At 39.1% G+C, this 14,706-nt stretch overlaps 1 protein-coding gene across 4 annotated transcripts in view; it reads left to right on the top strand.

The window, feature by feature from the left end:
• RNF130 (ring finger protein 130) overlaps positions 1–14,706 on the top strand; it is a 104,209-nt gene that overhangs the window by 15,483 nt on the left and 74,020 nt on the right. For all 4 annotated transcript variants that reach the window (XR_012647680.1, XR_012647679.1, XM_075010182.1 and 1 more), the window contains exon 2: positions 1,461–1,655. Coding sequence is in view for 2 of the 4 variants with exons in the window: in XM_075010182.1 (XP_074866283.1) it covers positions 1,461–1,655 (195 nt within the window). In the remaining 2 variants the exon portion in view is untranslated. The remainder of the gene's footprint in view (positions 1–1,460; positions 1,656–14,706) is intronic.

Here is a 14,706-nt window from a genome sequence, read left to right as displayed (position 1 = left end):
TTCATTATGATCAGCTGTGGGCATTATACTGGTTCCTACCATTCTACTGGTTCCTTGGAAGGAATTTTTCCCTTACCAATGCATTGGCCAAGATCAGGTGGACATTTTTGTCTTCTCCATGATAGGTTGGGGCTGGCCGTAGAGGGGGAGATAAAGGAAAAAAGGAGTGGGGAGTAGGCTATGATTATGTATAGGGCCCTGGACAGATACAAACTCTGTATCTGCATCAATATTTGCAAAAATATGTCATGGATATCTTTTACATTGGTAGATGTCCATGGATACAAAGTGGAGATCTGTGAATATGTAGGGCTTTATGCAAGCTGGGCAGATATTCAGTGCGGGTACTCTGTAGTGAATGGATATGGTGATTTAGTTAAAATGGATTGGGAAAGGATTTAAGGAAGCTATTCTTTGAAGGAGTGGAGGTTGGGGGGTATGGTTGACTCCTGTGAGCAATACAGCAGGTAGTCAGCCTCTCTTTTTACCTTCTTAACCCTCATTTGAGGAGAGTGGATGAGTTGGTTAGGTCCAGAAGAGAGAAGAATGTATGTAATTGAGTATTGAATTACCTGTACTGGGCAAATTTTATTGGCACAATTCTCTTAGTCATGTAGAAATAAAGTTGTAGCCTAATTAAAGCACATCCAGCACCTGGTATCTTTCTAGCATCACTGGACCATGCTTACAAAGGCCTTCTGTTTGGATTCCTTTTACATTTAATAACCTGGATGGCTTTGTAGTAAACTTCACACATAAATTTGCCCAGAAAATGTAGGTTACCTCTGGGAACTATATTTTATTGCTTGCTACAGGAAGGTTTTGTCAGGTGTATTGAAATTGAGAGCGAACTGATTTTTAAGAAAATTGTTATGGTATACTATTGTATCATAAACCTGTTAAACTGGTTACTTGGTGGCACCAAAATGTTTTTAGGATTGACAGTTGAACTCTGAAAAAGATAGACCAATCATACTTAATAAAACTAGTCTTTATTTGACAGCACTGGTTTAAAAGCTTTCACATCCTCCTCTGTTTAGTCATACTTGACACTGAGATGATATTTATAACTCCATTAAAAGGGAGAAAATATTTTACTGTATGTGGCAGAGAAACATGCTTTGTAATGTCTGTGTGCACAAATCATATTTTAATGTTTTTCCCCTTGAACAGGTACTCAGTCAAATTTTAATTCGTTATGGAGTTAAGTGTCTTTGAGGTCACTAAATTAATTCTCAGGTATATGTTTTTATAGCTGTTAATGAGTATGACTTGTTAAAGATTTTTTTTAAGGGGACTCTTTCTTCAAGCATGCAACTTTTTTTAAGCTTTGATATCAAGAGGGTAGTAGTTTTCAAGTCTGGGACGACTGAATTCTTTGGCAAACTTTTTTGTTTTCCTTTTAACTTTTTTGTCATTTTGAACAAATCTCTGATGAATAAATTTCTCCTTTTTTCCAGTGACAGATCGCCTGGGCTGTGATCCTCGAACACGTTTCCATGTTCCTTCAAATACCAAGCAGTGGATTGCTTTGTTACAACGAGGAAACTGCACATTTAGAGAGAAAATACTGCGAGCAGCTTCATATAATGCCACAGCTGTGGTAATTTACAACAATGTATCCAGTGAGGAACCTGTCACTATGACTCATCAAGGTAAATAGGATGAAGTCTGTTCCTCTTTTGTCCCCTTTACCTTCTGGATATGTTTCTGCCATGTAAACTGTAAATAACATAAAGCTACTTCCTAAGATTTTTGAATAATTTGTTCTTTGAAAATACAAGCAGAAATTCAGTATAGTGAAATACAGTGAATACATCTAGAACTGAGTGGATATGTGTATTCCTCTCCAGTAAAAGTGTTTTTCTTTCCCTTTTTTGGCATCTTTAAACAATCACTTCTGTTTCAAATTTTAGAGCTGTTGTTCATTGGTGAATCAGAAAAAAAAAACAAACCTGTTTAACAGAAAAGCTGTAATGTTATACAAAACAGCTGGGAGCGAAGAATGGGTCTATAGAAGAGTTTTAACGGCTGAGATTTTCAGAAGAGCCCAAAGGACTAAGCTCCAAGATTCCAGTCTCATGGCTTCTGTAGTGACCGCTTACAAGGACTTCACTATTTCTTAGGGTGCAGACTAATGAGGCCATCATGCAGCTGTGCTGCAAGAATAAAAAAGACACACATTGTTTGAAGGGGAGGTGTATTCCTTATAAACATAATCTGGAATTCTTTCAGGATTTGTTGCACTGATGATCTGTATCTCTGTGGACTTGCACATTTTTAGGGCAGTTCATGTGTAAAATGTTGGCATTATAAGAGGATTATTTTAGGACCACTGCAGCCTTACCTTTACAAGTTTCTTTTGCTGGAAAAAAAATCACTTCAGCAAATTTCACCAGGAGGCAAATTTTGCATTTACCTGCATTGCCTGTTCATTTGAGACCTCTTTCAGCTCACACCAAAAAGACCAGTTATTTTTGATAGTTGCATCTTCTTTGAAAACTTCCCCTAAACATGTTCCATTAATTTTTTTAAAATATAACGGAATACTTGGAGAATTCAGTGTTTCCAAATTATCATTGTGCATCTCAGTAAACCTCATAGTGTGAATAGGATAGATATTCTAGAGAAGTGAATATAGTTTAAAAGTTTTCCTGAGGGAGCCATACTGTCACTTGAACATTTCATTTTGGGAATGGAGCAAAGCCTTCTATAAAACAAATTTATCCAGCTCACATGTTCGTTACTTTTGTTGACTGTAAATGTTGTTTTTCTTCATTCTAACAACATTTTTTACCTTTCTTTTGTGAGCCATCACCACATTTATTGCTCCTCTGTTTAATGAAATTCTCCTGAAGAGAGAAGCTCCAAACTCAGAGACAAAACTTGATGTGACATTTGTAACAGTTGCAAACCTTACAGTATTTACTTCTAGGTGGCATTCTTGTTAAACAAGATACTTAGATTTCTCTCTTTCCATGATCAAAAACTCTTTGTAACCAACCATGACATTCTCAGTTAGCTTAACTCTTCCCTTAGCAACACTGTCATCAACCATATTCCTTTCAGCATCTTTTGGAAGAGGATGGCAATACCTCTGTGCTAACCAGATATTTAAGCTCTGTTACTTCACTCTTCCAGCTTTCCTCTTCATTAAGGTCAGCAATATTTGAATTCTTTACATGCGTCTGACAGTTTAGATGCTTAGTGGGATGGAAACCAGTTAAAAGTGCCTGAATCAAATAAGTAGTTTGACATATTTGGCAAAATAGGTGCTACACAATAGTTGTCCCACTTCTACATGTTAATATGGGATAGTTTTCAGTCATGTTCCTGTTGCTTATCCAGTAGCAGCATATTGTGTTCTACCAGGGAAGCAAAGCAAGGAGAATAGTACCTGCCCAGGATGTAGTTTGCGCACCTGTGGGACACGTGTATTATCTCATCTTAGTGTGAGTCTGAAACACCAGCCTAGCATATCTAGCCCCTTGTGGCTTTCAGAAAACAATCCCCCCTTAAGTCTGTTTCTTTTGTCGCAGTGATGAATATTTCATCCAATGCATTTTTTCCATTTCCTGGTTGAATATGGTTTTGAACATTTTAGATTTGTGGAAATATGTTTATGCACTTTTTCAATATACTGCTCCAGCAGGGTACATAATCTTTTTTGATGGCCAGATATTGGTTGGAAAGTGACCTGCTTTTTTGTCATATCAAGTGAAAACAGTTGGCATCTTTTACAGCCATAGTTTTGTACATACTAGTCACATGGCTATTTGGCAATAGCATGCGGCTAGTTGGCTAGAATAATGTGGGTAGTTCATTAAAGGGGCTACTGGTTCAGAACTGGTGGATACCCACAGTTTTACAGCAAAAGCTGTTTGATATTTTTGTGTACTCTAATATATGAAGTCTCTGACTTCCAGGTTTTAATGCTACATTGTCTCCGAGGGCCCACTAGCCAAAAAGTTGCTGACCTCAGTGAGTTTGTATCTGAGCAAAAAGCTGCTAAACTCTGTTACAACAGGGATGTGTATGTATATTCCACTTATTCTGGTAAATGTCTTCTCTTGGGTAGATGAAGGACATATTTCCCAGAGCAGTTTATATTAGGCTGTGACACTACTGGCAGGAAGTCTGCTTTGTCAGTGGTTTCACTTCTTTTATTCAAGCAGAACAAATAATGTCTAATGTACTGAGAGAGAATATGTGGTGGAGGAAAATATTTACTAGCTGTCTTTTTATAGTCAGTAATGGGCAGAGGAAGGAAATGCAGGTAAAATAAAACTAACGTTAATTGTAAAAATATTGCTTATATAGCAGAAACTTAACTTTAAGTGTATTACTAAATCACTAATTCATTCTCCATCAGGTAATATTGACTTTTTTGGTAAGCTTTTTAAATTTGTGTAAAAGTGCTGTTTTAAATTTGAGATTGGTTGGGCTTCTGTCCTTGTTCTTCTACTTTATCTTCGTCACCTTGTCTTTAATTAGGGTAATTGGCTCTTGATCTTCAGGTATTCCTGTCAAGACCAAATTTGTCTTTCAAGTTGACACTGACATTCATGTTCTCCTACAGCACCTTAATCACCTTTTTCTGGGTCTTTATCATGGCCTTAAACCTGTGACTACTAGATCTTGTACTTTGAGCACCCCTCTTCATGTTGCTTGTATGACCTAAGCTTCTCAGCTGATACTGTTTGCTTTTTCATGAGGGCTACTTGTGTCATGGTTCTTGCTGTTTTACATCTTATTTGAATGAGAACTAAAACTACATTGATTACTGATTTTGTCAGTGTTGCCACTTTTACAGAACTTTTCTTAGATCTTTCTCATGTTATATTTACATCCATTGTAGACTCAAGACTTAAATTAAAACAAGCTTACTTCTTCATTGTATTCTTGGGTAAATAACGCATCCCTTTTTGAGAGAGAATATATGTTTAGTGATATGCAATTGACTCTCGTCTTCTGCTTTTAGAATTAAAACTTAAGAATAATTAAAGAATTTAGCTTTTTAGAGAATAAATCTTGTACTCCACTCTTTCCCTCCAAACGATGAAAGCATGAATTACAAATAAAGAGAGAGACCTAGTCAAAAGGTATTCTCCAGTTATAAGAGGAGATGAATTCATGCTGGTTTTGAAATGTGATCAAAGAACAATGGGTATGGTTTTGGTCACTGGTTCAAAAGAAAAACAGGACACTAGTGTCTGTTTAGGGATTTCAGTCAAGTTCAGAGTTGACAGGTCTCTAAAGTTCATGCTTCCATTGCAGTTGCTGTGCGAATGCTTGTTGGAAGTCACTTAGACCTCTCAAAAAAAGGGCTGGAGTTATGTATATCTCATAGAACAGGAAGAGACCTCGAGAGCCCCCTGCCCTCCTGCCAGCCTGAAGCACCATCCCTGACAGATTTTTTTTTTAAATCTATTTGCCTCAGACCCCTAAATGGCTGCCTCAAGGTCTGAACTCACAACCCTGGGCTTACAAGGCCAATACTCAAACCAATGAGCAGAAAGAGTCTCTCTCCAAAAAGTGGTGATTTCAAATCAAGATTCTGGGATATTGATAGAACAGTGAAAAGAAGCTTCCACCTAAACTGTTCTTGCAATCATACTATAATTTTACTCCACTAAGGCACCAAAAATTCTCACATCAATTTGATCCTCCACTTGTGTTTTTATTGATGTTAGGTAGCACAATTTTAATATCGTGCAGTTGGTATATTTCTTTGTATAACCTTATGAGTCTTAGATGAATTAGAATAACAAGACAAGGGTGTGACTGGCCTTTCAGGTTTCCAGTGGAATATGAAAGGTGGAATTAAGCTTTAAGATGAGAAAACTGAGATTAAAAAATAAATTTTCAAGTAAAATGAATACATCTTCTAAATAGCTTTAATATTTTGTATGTTGTGAGATTCTGCTAGTAAAAGATTTGTTGGTAACAAACATCAGCACCATATTAACAGCAGTTCTCTCTTTGTATTTCTTGGACGCACCTAATCTAAGACCATCAGGCAGTAGATAGAATTGTCTCATCAGTTAAAGGTTCCCGAAAAGGAGTCTGTTTGAAGCAGAGAACAACAAAAAGTCCTGTGGCACCTTACAGACTAACAGATATTTTGGAGCATAAGCTTTCATGGGCAAAGACCCACTTCATCAGATGTGTGAGTGGAGGGGGTGGTTTGAGGGGTATTTAAAGAGTCAGGGGGTCCCAGTAAAAGGGAATGCCGGAGCTGACAAGGTCTATTCAGTCAGGGTGGAAAAGGCCCTTTATCAGTAGTATGTATGAAGAGAGGAAAAAACAGGTCAGATAAGATGTGGGGCAGGGGTGCGGAATATGGCCCATTCTCAGTCTAATGTGGAGATGTTAACACCTAGGGCAGAGAAGCTCCTTTTGTAAGATGCGAGCCATTCCCAGTCTCTGTTTAATCCTTCGTTAATGGAGTCAAATTTGCAAATAAACTGCAGGGCAGAGATTTCTCTGTCCATTTGATTTTTGAAATTTCTTTGTTTCAGGACTTCCACCCTTAAATCTGCCACTGAGTGTCCAGGGAGATTGACACTTTGGAGCATAAGTAAGCTATTGTCTCTAAGACAAGTGAAAAAAAATTTGTTCAGTACTAAGGAGACCAGGAGAGCAAACTTGGACGCTATCAAAGTGCTTTTCATGTGGTATGTGTGAGAGAGTGCGGTCACAGAAGATCCCTTGGGAGGTTCCCCAGTATGCTGATCATGACCCCCACCTTCTTGCTCTCTGTGGCTCCCCGCCACCCTGTCCTGCCAAGTCCGAACCTCTGGTTTCCCTCAGCCAAAGCAGGGAACTGGGGTTACTGCCTTCTTGCAGAGCAATGCAGACACTAACCACAGCTCTGGGTGGATGCAGTTCTGGGACACAGCACCCAGGAAATCAACTTCCAGAAGGAATCAAAACCCCAAATAATGCGCCCCCCCATGCAAAAGATTTGAAAAGGGAGGTCTTATTATGTAAGGCCCTTTGGTCAATGAAAGGGAGATAAGCAAAGTGATAGCCCTCCCCAGATGATGATTTACACTGGCTTTCATTATAAGCAAGTGTTCTTGCTAAAGTAAAACAGTAGGACTTAAATAACTAGTGCCTCATCCACTCCTACATCTTGGAGCATAGACCATTGATAACCATTCGCCCGCGTCCTGGGCAGTCTTTTCCAGTTCTGCCCAGATGTATTCTGTCATTTTAGTGTTTGCCTTCAGGTCTCTATGCAAGGTATTGCTTTTCCTTTTTCCTTGTCAGTTCCAACTTAAGGCTTGCCTTGTGATGTTTGGTGGTTGGTTTTCTAAGGGTGTGTCCAATCCATTGCCATCTTCTCTTCCTTATTTCTTCTTCAGCAGGAAGTTGGTGAGTCAGTTGCCACAGGCCTTGCTTGTTGATGGTGTATGGTCGGTAGATCCGGAGGATTTTTACAGATGCAGTTATTGATAAAGGTCTGAATTTTGACAGTCATCTTTGTTCTCTAAATTTCTGCTCCATACAGGAGCACTGATTTGACATTGGGGCTGAATCTTAGTCTGAGTTCTGATCTGCTTAATAAAACAGGTCAAAGTGATTCACCAAATTGAGCAAAAGAGAAAACACGTAGTTAGTTCTGTGCCACTAAGAGTCTATTTACTAGTGAGTTCTTACCATAAAAAACTCCCTTTTATATCAGGTGAAATCTTGAAGTCAGAAATGATCTTATTTTGAGCAGGGTCTCCAGCAAAGTTCTCTTTCTTAGGGTGTATCAGGCAATTTCCAAGTCAGGCTGAAGACAAAAGATGGAGGAACTCAGGGCTCTCTTATACTTTTCATCTGTGGAGAGAATTCCATTGTTCTCTCTGTGTAAAAGTATCCTCAAGATGAAGCTTATCAAGTGAGCCGGTCACCTGTCCAAGACCCTTTTAGATGGTCAGCTGTTTTCTGGATTGCATGTTTACAGCCAAATATCTCAAACGTGCAATGACACCCTTTAAAGCTCCTTTGTTAGCTAAATACTGATATCCCTTCACAAGCCATACTCTCACAATAGGGTAAGGTCTTTCACAGAGGCAAGCACTTGGCATACAAATATGTAGACCCCAGGGGTCAGCAATCTCCAGCACAGGTGCCAAGAGTGGCTCATGAGTTGATTTTCATTGGCAGGCAAGGCATGAGCTCAGCCCCTGTACTTCCTCCCCCCATGTAGCTGGGAGCTTACTCAAAGCCATGCTGCCTATGGTTTAACAAAAGTCCAACTAATGCTACCATCCACCACCTAAATGGTAATCTCTATATCTTTATTAATGAAGCTGCTGTAAAGAGGATTATTAATGACTTTAAAAGTATCACTGGTGTTTGGATGGTACATAGAGTTCAAAAGGTCATATTTCAGCATTTCACCTTGGAAAGGTTGCTGACCCCTGATGTACACAATACTTGTAACTTCAACTACAAAAATACCTGCACAAAAACAGGATTATCTATCCAGCATACAAGGCATTTCTGAGTTATGCATATTTATATTCATAACCTGTTTTCCTTAAAGCATGTACATCATAATATGTATTTCACCATCACTGAAATAAATACATGTAGCCATTCTGGTAGAACTGAATTGCATTCAGAGGATGGAGAAGTTATACTCCTGCACTGTTGAAAATGCCAGGGTATTGTTTATGACCACAGGTATTGTTTCTCATCCACAGAGTGAACCTCCAACAACATAGTGCCCCCTTGTTCTGTGGGTCTACCTATCATAAGTTTTTGTGTCACAATTTCAGACTGCGCTAAGGTGGTTATTTTGGCATTCCAGTTGTTAGCTATGCTTATTTGAGAGGGCTCTTAGTTTGAAATTTCTCTGAAGATATATTTTGACTGAAGGCAAAATATGTTGGATGATTTCTTCATTAGAAATCCATTATTTTCTGACCCCACAATCATTTGGAGAAAATCAAGCCAACAATTCAGAAATGGCAAAACTGGCACTGCCAGTCAGCATCAATCACCTCACTGTTATGGGATGAATGAAATTAAATATTTGGTTATCAAACTAAAAAGTCTAAGAATTGTTCTAGTATGGCCCACATTAAGCAAATATTTTATCTTACCAAGATTACAGATTTTTAAAGCAGGTTTTGGAAGTAAAAGTAATCCCAGCACTAATTCTTGAACACTATTCTAGCAAGAGTTCTACAAAAAAGTGCTTATTTTATATTGAAGAGGAGGAAAAATGTCACACACAATACTGAAGTGAAGCTAGTTGTTGCGGACAGAGGCATGAGTGTAACTGTTAGTGACAGTTGCTTTATTTAGCTTCCTTATTCTGCCCCATGACAAGGTTCTCTGGGTTCAAAACTGAATCAGATCTTTTTGTACTACCACATGTCTGTATGCACAATTCCAGTCAGAGCTTCATAGTACATTTAAAAAATTACTGTACATCTTAATCATGTTCTAGCACTCTTCAGTGCCATCTGGCATTTCTTTAAAGACAAACTTTTACAATGTAGAAGTCAGGATTAGTAACAAATAGAATGCAAGTATTCCTTATGATTTTATTTTTAAGATTTGTTTATTTCTCCTGTGCCTTATCTTCTGTGATCATTATATCCTAAGTAACAAATGAGATACCTTAGGTAAGACTGTAGGTTGTGATAATCATAATGCTGAAATCACTATTTTAGAAGGCTTCCAAAAATGCTGAGCCACTACATACTTAACTTTTAGTGCTTCATATATTTAAAGTGATTTATAAATAATGAATCCTTATGTTATTCCTTTTTTTTTAACATGTGGATAAATGACTTATCCAGAGCTCCACAGTCTCCCTGGCAGTTCTAGGGCTAGATCTAAGCTGTCCTGACTTGAATTGTTCCATAAGCACTAGCTACTCCACTACTTGTCTGGTCAGCGCTGGGTTGGCTGGAAAATTAAACCCCGTACAGCAAGGGATTCTGCTGAACAAGCTGAACAAGAAGTAATGCAAATTTTTTTTCTCCTGGGAATTACTGACATCCATTTTAGCCAGACCCATATAGAGTACAACCATGGTGCTTCAGTGCATAAATTACATCCATAGCAGTCAGTCTTCTCTGTCACGTGATCGCAATGTGCTTGGCACCTCCACAACGAGCCAAACAGCGAATAGTGGGTTTTGTAATACAGTGGATGTCATCCCTCCATACCTTCCTATGGCACTTAGTGCCTCATTTTTCTGAAACCCTTACATCCCTTGCCACAGCCAGACATGATCACTGGGCTTCAGATGGAGCCGCAGTCCGTAATGCTAATGGAACATAAAACAAAGTCTGTAGACTAGTCTGAGGGAGACCCCCGGTTACTCTCAGAATCTTTTGAAATGAGTTTTTGCAGTTTAATAGCAACTATACAGCACGTAAAGCAAATATTGAAGATGTTCCTTGTAGTCATGGCCTGCAATGGTAGCTTATATCCAATCCTGTTCTACTGTGCTAAAGTTAAAATTGTTTGAGATATTTGCTAATGACATTTCAGTAGATGCCTTCTCATGTTAGCCCATTTCTGCACCTGTGACCCTGTGGGACCAGACGCATCCTTTAGTTTTCGCTCAATAATGCAAAACTTTACCTGACTTCATGCTTGCTTGCATTATGAAACTGTAGTACCTGACTGACACGCATTCTAGGCATTCAGCGAGTTGTTATGCCATAATAGTGTGCTTAAATTTTTATGTGAGTTAGAAGATGGGAACTTGTTTTCCGTATCTGTAGGAGATGTTGTATCACTGTGACTTTTCCATTAACTTGTGCATAAAAGATGGTGTGGTGACTCGTACTCAAGTGGTTTCCAGTCTTGAGCAATGGAGATGGCCAAATGCACAGAAATGTAACCAACAATCACTAGAAATGAGACTTAAACATAAGGTTTCCTGTTTTCCAACACAGACTATCTGATTAATATCTTTCTATCTCCCTCTCACCTTCCTCCCCATCATATTTGTAATATTTACAAGCAATAACTTAACTGCAGAATCCCTCCCCCACAACAACAGCTACAAGAACAAAAAAGGACCTACTTGTAAGCAGTATTGCCCTAATCAGACGATAGAGGCAAAAATTAGGTCCCAAATGCTAAAGTGACTTCCCTGTCAAATATTTCAGTAGTCATGTCTGAGACCTTGTATTAATAAGATGTTAGACCTCTAGTGATTGTTGGTTATATTTCTATAGACTTTGTCCCCTCTGTTGATCAACCCACCATAGAAAGCACTCGGGTATGAGCAGCTGCATGTGTAATTACCCGAGTCTATACCAAACCAAACCAAAATAAAAAAATCAAACCGTCAAACAAATTAAATTCACATTCTTGCAACATTTCTTTAGTGTAACATTCTTGTTGAATTGACTGCAACCTTAAGTCTGGTATTCCTACTGTTTCCCCTTATCTAGGGAAGTGGAAGAGAGCTTTAGACCATTGAAGGTAGACGGATATGGACTCCTTACCATACCGTACTGATGTATAGTATAAATGCCAAGATAATTAGAAACATACCATTGAATATGTTGGTTAGCTTTCAGAATATCTGCTTGTTTCTATTTCAAGCTTCTGAAAGGCATTATATAAAAATCTCCTGACCAAGAACCAGTGTTTTCCTCTGAACAACCAAACCCCAAAACATTTAGATTTGCTTGCCGATCAGGGGACACCACTTTTTTATCTAGTTGTTTTTGAGTTTTGAGTAACATTTAATTGAATGTGGAGTAGATTTTTGGTATTTGGGGTTTTTTGTTTGTGTTTGATATTTTTTCCAATTTGAATCCATTTCAGTCAGCTGCATTCTTAAGCTATTCTGATGTCGTAATTTACATTTGCTCAGGGTTTTTGGAGTCATTAGTTTGTTTTATTACATGATAGCTAGCATTGCTGACTTCCCAGCAATAGAAATCAGATTTTAAGTCTTAATGCAAGTTCATTTCAAATTATTTTACTATGAAGTATGAAATCAAATTAGTGCAAACAAAATTGGTAAATACAGAGCAAAACGAAGGGGAGAGAAGGAATAGAAAGGTCTATTTACCATGAGTGTGTTTTTAAAAAAAAAACAAAAAAACTCTGAATAAGAGAGCAAAATGAACACAAGTGAGAAATGCTGCTTTTTCCGAGGCCAACTAGCTGCTTACTCGTTTTGGCTCATATCTTGCTTGTAAATAAACTTGCAAAAAAGAGGTCCTGAACCATTTGTTAAATTACCCTTTTGTCAGTTGGTTTAGTTAAGAAATGGAAAGTGTTCCTTTAACTTACCCTTTTGTCACAGTAGCCATATTAATTCACTGGATACAATACTGGTCTGCTACAATGCAAAAAAAAAATTGTTTACAGTATGACAGCCAGCTAAGCTTAAATGCTTAGATGCAAGCTTTCAATTCAGTATATGGGCATGACTGATTGAGAGCTTCATGATTACCTGACATGATCATGTGAAACTTTTCTTTTACTTTCTTTGTCTCCTGAGTGCAGTTCCTTCTGATCCACACCTGAGTTTGAGTCCCTTTTTACTCTGGAGGCAACTAGACCTGTCATTCAGACCCTGCTTGAAATATTTATAGAGATGTTAGTGAGACTGGAGGAAATAGACATACAAACACTGCCAAAACAGCTTTAATTGCTTTCATATAAACAGGAGATCCCAGGGAGTATGTCACCAGAGCTACAGAATTCCCAAACAAAAGCAGTTTAGGCGACAGGTAGGTAAAGAAATACTTCCTTTAAGAACTCTTCTCCATCTGACATTTTTTAGGGTACTCTGAGTTTTAAATTTGTATGTTCTTCTCAGGCAGAGAGCTCAATCATTGTAAAAGCAATCTGCCTGACATAAAGTAGCTCTCAAAAAGAAGAGTGAATGTATCACTCAGACAATGAATACATCACCTGAAAGTCAGATGTTAACAGATCATATGTTTCAGGAAAAGAGAGCAGTCAAAGGTGCATGCTGCAGCAGAGTCAAGATGAAGTCAGTTTTCCTTTTGCTTCCAGCCTTGCAAGGTGAAGTAGATAGGAGCATCAGTGGGAGGGAGGGAGAAACTACTACATCAAGTGTCTGTGGATGCATTTCAGTCTTCAGCTGCTTTATACCCGTTTCTCCAGATTTGTTTTGCTTTGGTGAAAAGAATTACAAGGCTGAAATGTTTTTCTTTTTAATAAAATTTCCATCACTTAATCTTACTTGAAGTAACTACAAGGTTTTCTGTGGGAGCATACATTGTAAATGTTATTCCAGAAGGTAGCAGGGGTCTCAAACTCATGGCCCACAGGCCTTTTACAGCCTAAGCAGTTTGACAGTCCAGACCACGTGCCACTTCTGGCACTTGAGTCCCTGAGGCCTAGGTGAATGTGCCTGTACCTTTCCCCCAAACACATGCCCTGCTCTGCACCACCTCACCTCTTCCCCCCCCAACCCCACTTCATTCCTTCCATCTTCCATGGGACACAGCCTTGGGAGTAATGTGGGTGGGGGAAGAGAACCTGGCACAGCAGCAGAAGGGGTAGCTTGCCCTCTTGCACTTACCCGCAGCAGTGAGAACTGCAGGGAGTGGATTTATGTAGCAGTCTCTGCTCTGCTGCCCTTACCCAGCCTGGTGGCTTTTCTTCACTGCTTGGCACATCCCTCCCCTGGGTCACTGGGATGTGCTGGCAGTGAAACAGAACTAGCCAGAAAACCACACTAGTCCTACAGTGATGGCAGTGGGGCCTGTGGGGGTTTTAAATCACCTGTGGGCAGCAGGTGGGGTTGGGGAATGGTGGCAGGGCGGGGGGGAGTGTGCAGTCTGGCAGCAGGGCTGGAGACACAGGGAAGGGGAGTGGGGATGTACCTCTACCTCACCCGCTGTCTTGCCAGGGTGGATGTCTGCTAGCATGGTAGGAGGATTTGTGGACTGCCAGTGGCCTTAAAGTACACTGAATTTGAGATCCCTGACCTAGAGGGAGGATGCACAGTACAAAGAAAATGATTGGTCACATCTGTTTGAATCTAAATATAAGGCAATAGTCAAGAGGCAATGGAAAAAGAGAAGATATATTTGCCATTTAAACAAAATTCAAGCTGTCATAGTTTTTTATTTTTTTTCTGTGCTACTGATCTTTTCTGAGCTCAGCACACCATGGATTTATCTTCCTGATAACCCTACAGAACTGGGAGAAGTGGTACAATTCCTAATATACAGATGGAGATAAGAGGCAGAGATTCAGTGGCTCCCAGAGGCCAGTAGAAAAACTGGACATGTTTATGATTACATAATAGGTTTGTGGTGTTATTTAACAGATACATTTAATAAACTCTTACTGGAGTATGAACTACATTTGAAGCATCGAAGAGGCTTCTGAAATGTTTTAGGGATATAGCACACAGCTCATTGCCATTAACTGTATCTTTGAGAGTTAAAGCCTGTTTTTTTGGATGAGGTACAGTGTTACACCTTTATTCATTGTCCAAAGCTGTGAATGAAGTGGAGAAAGACAAGCACTTAGAAGCCCATGATGAGAATCATGCTCAGAGTAAGCTGGCACATCTAAATCTATATGAACTGGACTTGTGGGATAAGCAAGCCCTTTCTTGAGGGAGAATGAAAAGGATGGCTTAAATATAAAGACTTCTTTCATGCTCAGTCTCATAAGTAAAAATCCACTTTGTTTGAGTGTCAGAAGGGAGCAATTCTGTAACTATTAAACAATGCA

Source organism: Carettochelys insculpta, chromosome 15, assembly GCF_033958435.1.
Source record: "Carettochelys insculpta isolate YL-2023 chromosome 15, ASM3395843v1, whole genome shotgun sequence".
NCBI lineage: Eukaryota > Metazoa > Chordata > Testudines > Carettochelyidae > Carettochelys > Carettochelys insculpta.
This window is presented reverse-complemented; position numbering and strand designations above follow the sequence as displayed.